We start from the raw sequence: 7,936 nt of genomic DNA, 5'->3' as shown, positions 1-7,936 counted from the left end.
GCTTGGGTGACCAATTTAAAACTGCTCTTTTCTCAATTTGTGAGGGGAAAAAAATATTTTTATTTTCACCTTACATAATTCCTACCTCCGGTCCACCTCAGTTTTAATTCATCTTTGAAGCTGTACATCTGTAGTTAATACTTTTCTTTCACCCTCTACCACACTGGAACTGCTGATAGCATATAAGTATAAAAAAAATATTCCTGTCATTTATCCATTACAGTATACATTCTTAGTTCCTGTCCGGAAATCCAGCGCTTTACTGCCATCGGTAAAGTGTATTATAACACTGCGAGAGAGTACTAACACATGATACAGCAAGAATGTTTATACCGTGATAAATGATACCTATCTCCTATGCAGCCATTTTCAGCCTCAGAAAAGTATAGCATGATTCATTATAATTATTTCTGACATTAGGCTAAATAATATCAAAGCATACTTCACAAATGCTCACAACTATTAAGATGTGATGCCCTCTTACGACACATGCAATTGTTTCTGAAAAAGCCATATAATATTAATACATGTCAGTATGGTTTGTTCACTAAATAAACACACGAGAAGAACTGGTATCTTGCATCTCACTCAACACAACTGCAATAATATGAACATAATCTGCACTGTGAGAATTTTTGACAAAAAAAGAAGCAATATTTTACATGACAGTCACGCGTAAAAAATTCTCACACATTTCCCTCTACCAGCATTCTAAAATTAACATATCAAAAGTGGAGAAAATGTGTAAGTTTATATGGAATATTCTGAAAAATGTGTGATCCCACTAAAGACATTTCAGAGAATACTAACAGCAGTAGAAGGCTGATCCATACAATGATGCTGCAGATTGTCTAAGGTCGCTGCACTATGGATACAAAGTCTTGTGAAATGAAACACATGAGACAAGCAACTTGTAATCCCTACTATATATTATTAGCCAGGTAAAGCTAACTAAGAAAAATAGCACAGGCACACAGTTTTACAATACTTAGAAAGGAAGGTCTAAATCATTTATACATCTCAGATTGATTGAAAGAACTCAACCCTGCCTTATACTACGTACTTTACAAACAGGTGTTACATAATGTTTCAGGAACCATTAATCCAATATTGTTTGTATACATTGCATCCTACACAATGCTGTAAAACACAAACCGATAACGTGATAAGGAATAGACAAGAAAATAAGAAGGAAAAAAATCAAGGGGGGGAATATTTCCAAAAGATTAACCTTGCTTTTAGACAACCAACACAGTCAATACTCCACGGTGTTCTCGATGTATTCTTGCTAATAATAAAACTGATACTGTATTTGTCATAATGCAAAACAACTTCTAATATGTAGCAATAAATAAAATTTGGAAATGTTTAAGGCAATCTGTAGTGACCATAAAATCATGCAGAGGAAAACATAGTGATATGCTGTTAGTTTGATTTTTCACAAGTCCAAGAGAACCATATTAAACTGTAAAATTGTAGTCATAATCACTGGCACTAGAATATTTAATAAGAGAATTGTAGACGGCACAACAAGCTCGACTTTCAGACAGTCACAGACGTAACAAGTTGTTTTTGAACCTCATTAGAAATGACAACAGCATGCCTCATCTCTTAGTGTTACACAGTTCAACCAATTTATCCATTTCTTTATAAACTATTCACAGTAAAAACAAATAAATTTTCTTAAAATTATGATTTCATTACACATTCTCAAAAGAAACATTTCTTTAAATATCTCTTAAAATTACTCACAATTTTTGTCTAAAAAATCCTTTTATGTAAGGAAACTCAGAATTCTAAATATGCTAAGAGAATACCACAGCTTCATCCACTGGTTACCTCATAAACATAAAAAAGTACTTCATATTTCACAGTCAGTTCTAAGAATTCCATAAACTTTTTCACAGCAGAAACATTAAAAAAAATCTTTACTTATGCAGCATCTGCATTTCAGTTACAATTACAAAAATATGTATTGCATAATGTCAAAGATGTATGGGACATGTTCTCATCATTATGTTTAAAGTATATTCCTTAATGTGCTCCCCTAGTGTTCTACCCAGATGACAAGCATACGTTACACATGACATCCATAATTCAATACATTATTTCTGAAATGCATAAATAACAAAAATTCACAAATATGGACACATGTAAAAATTTGACGACTCCTTGAAGACAGTTACGCCAAATGTGAAGTAGAACTCATATGAGGAATGACGGTGTCCCACATAACTTGGAACCCACCTATTAGCATGTGACAAGTATGCTCTGCATTGTGACTAAATCACTTCCCAGTAGTTTGCTTACTGCGACTGCAGCATGTCGTCATGGCAGGTTCCATGTTAACTGGGACAACTGAAATTAAAGCCAAAATAATGCTTCTGGTTGAAATAAAATGATCAGTTTCTATATTACTTCAAAGCATATATAAGATTTCTGGTTTTACCTCACTAATCTTACAGGTTCTTATGAACACAATAATAAACATCTGAGCCCACAGAAAGTGGGGAGTTTCTCGACTAGCCGAGTGACTGTCAGCCTCTGAAGAATAACTATGCTCTAATGGAGTTATTTACTCTTGCACTGTTCAGTTTCTCACAACCTGCCAACTATTGTTTGACAATAGCCCAGATTCAAAAGCCCAATAAAGCTTTAGAGAAAGGTACTCATAAAATTCAATACAGTAAATATTTCTTGTCATATTATTAAGTGTTGATAAAAGGAATGTCAAATGAAATTCTAAATTTTATGTTACATTTTCATTCCTGAATTAACAATCAAATAATTCAATTTAAGGACAATATGAATTTAGGCAACAGAAATGGGATTTCTTTGGTGCATATTCGTAAGCAAATGAATATGACATTTTCAAATGTCTTCCGAAATAAAACTTCTAACATACAGATCTCTAATAAATATTCTACGCTCTAATATGTGTTATTATCCCATTTTTTTGTCAAATGAAATAAAAGGATTCATGGCATAAAGAAACAATCACACAAACATCAATTATATTTCAGGAACTGGCAGAAAGAATTACAATTTTAGAAAAGTACCAATTTAGTTTGTATTAGTGTGACATGAGAGAATCTGGCTAAAATAAATCTCATGCCAACAGTATTACACCCATAGCAAAATGAATTTCTTGTACTCATTTCCTGGAAATGACACATTTATGCTCAAATGCAAAGTGGAAGAATTATTACAATATGAATCTATACGAACACACGTCTCTTCAACTTCTAGGACACATAACCATCATTTCAGTGGGAGAACAAAATTTTGTTTTGACTCTATAAATACAAGTCAGGATAACTTTATTAGTAGAGTGACTAACAAAGGGGGTTGATTCTTGTCCCACCCAGCCCCTTATCCAATGGATACTTGATGCTATTTCCTTCGGAGGGTAGGGGGTACTTCCACTCTCCTACATGCCCTCATGACATAGTGCTTAAGCACAGTGACAACTTGAACGCTTACTTTCTAGGGCTCAAGTCGTAATTCAGCGGCATTTTTTGTGGCTGTAGTGATGAAACTTTGAGTTCCATGCTACCAGGAAAATATTTATGAATAATCACAGTACTACAGAAATAAAATGTTCACAATTTTGGATACGAATAGATGGGGCTCTTGATTCAGTGTACAACTTATGATGCCTTTAAAATTGCTTCACTTGTATTAGCTGTACTAATATGGTGGATACCTGCATCCCTTAGGATTCTGTTGTTATTGAGAAGGAAACAATAAATTGTCAACTTAAATATGTCTTACAAGAAATCTTTGCTAAATTTCAGGTACATAACACACCCACTACTACAGAAATTAAACACTACTGTGACAATTATCTCAAAGATGCAATGTCTCACCAGGCAAAACTGGAAAGAACTTCTTCCTGTGGGATGGGCAAAAGTCTTCTGAAAAATGTTGTAAAAGCAAATAAATGATCACAGACACCGGAGAAAGAAAACAGAAGATAAAATAAAATTAAAACAGTACTAGTAATGTTGGGACTGAAGTTGGCTGCATCCAGATGAACTACCAAAACTCTCAGTCTACCTTCAACACCATTCACTTGTTTCATACACAATGCAGTCTTGACACTATTCACATTTTATGTACAATAGACAACGGCTTCACTTAGGCCTTCAAGATAATAATTATCAAATGTTTGCCACCTGTCATTTCTCCATAGTTTGAGAATGATGCATAGTTCCATTATGCAGCAAAGCAGATTCTGTTAAAATTATTATGATCTATGAGACACTCCAATGTTTCTCAATCAGCAGTCACCGGTATAGAATTCACATTGCACAGTTTGTATGTAAAACTAAGTGTATTAAGCAACTCTTCTATAAAATGTTTTAGCAAAGCAAATTGCTAACAAATGGGACTCATCACATTTTTTAAGCTTGCCTCTCATTAAAACAATCACACCATACTGCCAACCACACAAAACTGTTCACACATTCACTGCATGGTGGCACTGTGAGCAAGAGAGCTGCTACTGGCACTAATCGCAGCGGAGCTTCCGAGCGTCGAACCCAGATCCTGGTAGCTGAACTGTTGGAAGTATGGTTGTTCCAACTCTTCTGCGATACTGTTGAGAGGCCCAGGGTTTTCTGGAGGTGTCAGTTCTACAGACTCACCTGTAAATTCTGAGTCAAAATACCGCGTGTCTGTGTCTGAAGTCACCTGAGGCTTAAAAGGCGGTGGGATCTGAAAACAGCACAGACATTCATAAACGCATGACTGAAACACCAGTGCAAGTACAACTAAGGCTCTCAACACAGCGCAGAATAAATAAATAAATAAATAAACATGCACACATATAATTGAAACTCAGTAAAGGATGGATTATAGTTACAATTACAATTATTTTCCATTATTGTTACAAAACAAATTCAGTTTAAAGTCTCCAGTCTTGGAAGTCAAAAACGTGAATAAAAACCTCTAATGTACTCACATGTAAAATATTTAATTTACAGTTTCTTTGTTGGAATTATCCAATTTCATTAACTTCCTACTAACAGAAAATCAAGACTACATGCAAAATTCTGAGGTGTATTAAGCATACAAAATTATAAACAAACAGAACACAAATTAATTTCTTAAATAAGTTTATATGTATCCATCTCTACTCATCTACATTGCAACATTCCAATTTTGATATTGATGCAGAAATAAATTCTTCAACCAAAACATAACTGATAAATAACAGCCATAAAATACTCACTTTCTTTTGCTGCAAGTCAGTCCAATTGATGTAACTAAAAAACGGGTGTGCCATGATTTCTTTTGCATCATCTGGTCCACCTCCAAGTCTTTTGTTTGGGTCCTTAACCAGTAAACCCCCGAGCATATCCTTGGCTTCATTTGAGATTGTGCGTGGGAACTTGACCTGTAACAATGCGTCAACATAAAAATCCTTTGAATTAATATTCATGTCTGGCGTGAGCACACCAAGCAATTCTGAAATCTGAAATAGAATTCTTAAATAAGTTCTTCGATTAAATAATTTTATAGTGACTTTCATTCTACAGAGGAGCAAATTACATTCTGCTGAAGAGCCAAGAACATACAATGGAAAGTTGGCACTATGATAGGAATTGGAAATTAATCTACTTACCTCCTCCATGAGTATGAGCTGGAACAGAACATCATGATCCCGGTTGTAAAATGGCAGACGTCCACACATCATTTCATACATCACAACACCGATACCCCACCAGTCCACTGCTCGTCCATAGTCATTGTCATCCAGAACCTGCAAGCAATATTTAAATTAACAAATTATTTCCTACTCATCAGTGATTATTTCATTTACAACGAAATATTATATGAGTAATGTAACCGAATACAGCAATTTCTCCATTTTTGCACCCTTTACTTATATATTTTTAGTTTAAAGTCAGTTAAAAATATGCCACTCTTCAATAACACCATTTTACATTATAAATTCAGTAACAGGCAACATAAGAGCATAACGCTATCAGAGCGATAGAGACAACGTATCGTAACACGTTAACAAAAGTTAGATAAAACTATAAGAACACTTTACACTGAACATGTCAAATCAGTGTCTACTAAGGGCTGCTTAAAAAAAAGTAATTATTCTGGAGTTCATTACACGGATGGGGTGAGAGAAACATACTGCCCCCCCCCCCCCCCTTACAAAGCAGAAGGCCACAATCACAGCACTCTAAAGGGAAAAAAACAGAAAATGAGAGTGGCCAACATCACAATCACTTACTTCTGGGGCAAGGTACTCTGGAGTCCCACAGAAAGTTTTGGTGGTTCTACCATATGTGATGTCTTCCTTACAGAGTCCAAAGTCTGCAATCTTGATGTGTCCATCCTTGTCCAAAAGCAGATTTTCCAGCTGCCAATAAAACAGAGTACATGTTACAAAATGTTGTTTGTAAGAGTAAAATGATCACTTACATCAGAAAATACACAATTTACTTAATAAACTTCTGAACATGGGCTTTGCTTCAGTAGTTAGTTCTACTAGGTTTCTGGACAAAACATGCATTTTTTTATTCCATAAACATTAAAAATTTAAATCACACATTTCTAAATTCATGTGTTTCGATGCTATCACTCTAAACAAATCTAACTCTGCTGAATCCAATCTTCCAAAAGATTCTAATAACATGCAATGACACAAGTAAAACATTTAGAAATGAGGACTGTCTGCAACTTGCCTTTCATTTCAATTCTCATATCATTTTTGAATAACATAACCTCACCTTGAGGTCTCTATAAATGATTCCTTCCTCATGGAGGTATCCAAGCGCTGAAATGATCTCTGCACCGTAGAACCGAGTTCTTTCCTCAGTAAAAACACGTTCTCTCGACAAATGGAAGAACAGTTCTCCTCCGTTCACATACTCCATGACAAAACACAGGCGATCTGCAGTTTGGAACGAGTACTTGAGTGACTGGAAACAAACAGATGAGCATAAGCACAGATTTCACTTTGTATATAAGTATGTGCGTACACATGTATGTTGCAATAAAACAATTGCAGCCTACTTCTATATATATATATATATATATATATATATATATATATATATATATATAAAGATACATGAAGTTGCTAAGCAATATAGCATATTTCAATTCCTTCTGTATCAATGCTGTCTAATGACCAAAATTATATGTTGGATGTAAACCAGGACTTTTGAAATGGTACCGAGAGATTTCAATGTCATTTGCAGATTTCTCAAAGGCAACAATTTACAAAGCTGAGAACTTCTTCCTCATGAGCCATAACTGGTATTTGTCAGTACTTACTATAAGAAAAGGATGATTTGTGGTTCGCAGGACCCTGTTCTCGGTGAGGGTGTGCGCAACTTCGTCTTTTTGAATGATGACCTCTTTCTTGAGAATCTTGATGGCGTACAAGTGGCCTGTTGCCTTCTCGCGGCACAATATTACCTTGCCAAATGTGCCCTTTCCTAGCACCTTGAGGAATTCAAAGTTCTCTAGTGTCTAGAATGCAGAAAGAAAAGGATTTAAAAGATTCATGCACAACACACTAAACTTATTGCATAATTTATTCTCATACAAAATACATAATAAATGTGTAGAGGTGTGTTACTTCCTATTTGGTTCAACACGGTCACAGACGAGATATGAAGGGTAAAAGAAGGACAACAGGGTGAATTACCAAAAATTATGGTAGAACCAGACAACATGTGAGCCAACAGCAATCAACATTCAAAACTGATCCTTTATTCAAAATATATATTGTGATTTGTATGTGGTGTATGTACAGGAGATATAGCAAATACTCTTTTTTTCAACAGCTTTTAAATTTGGATGATGGACAATTCAAACCACCTTTCTGTTAAAACCATCCAGTATGTAGATGGTGTTAAGTGTGCATTTGATACATTACCTTATCAAAAGTTACAGATCATAAGCT

The 7,936-nt window shown here is 34.9% G+C and overlaps 1 protein-coding gene across 2 annotated transcripts in view; it reads right to left on the bottom strand.

Annotated features, from left to right (window-relative positions):
* Positions 1-908: 908 nt before the first annotated feature.
* The window catches only part of Akt (AKT serine/threonine protein kinase), a 34,894-nt gene continuing 27,866 nt past the window's right edge, over positions 909-7,936 (bottom strand). For both annotated transcript variants that reach the window (XM_022083025.2, XM_087353911.1), the window contains 6 exons: positions 7,303-7,500; positions 6,753-6,944; positions 6,254-6,382; positions 5,630-5,767; positions 5,237-5,401; positions 909-4,719 (listed from right to left, as the gene is read on the bottom strand). In XM_022083025.2, the coding sequence (XP_021938717.1) occupies positions 4,471-4,719; positions 5,237-5,401; positions 5,630-5,767; positions 6,254-6,382; positions 6,753-6,944; positions 7,303-7,500 (1,071 nt within the window). In that variant the 3' untranslated portion in view covers positions 909-4,470. The remainder of the gene's footprint in view (positions 4,720-5,236; positions 5,402-5,629; positions 5,768-6,253; positions 6,383-6,752; positions 6,945-7,302; positions 7,501-7,936) is intronic.

This window comes from Zootermopsis nevadensis, unplaced genomic scaffold, assembly GCF_977971745.1.
Source record: "Zootermopsis nevadensis isolate Lab colony 2312 unplaced genomic scaffold, Znev_1.0 Znev_ptg000022l, whole genome shotgun sequence".
Classification (NCBI taxonomy): domain Eukaryota; kingdom Metazoa; phylum Arthropoda; class Insecta; order Blattodea; family Termopsidae; genus Zootermopsis; species Zootermopsis nevadensis.
This window is presented reverse-complemented; position numbering and strand designations above follow the sequence as displayed.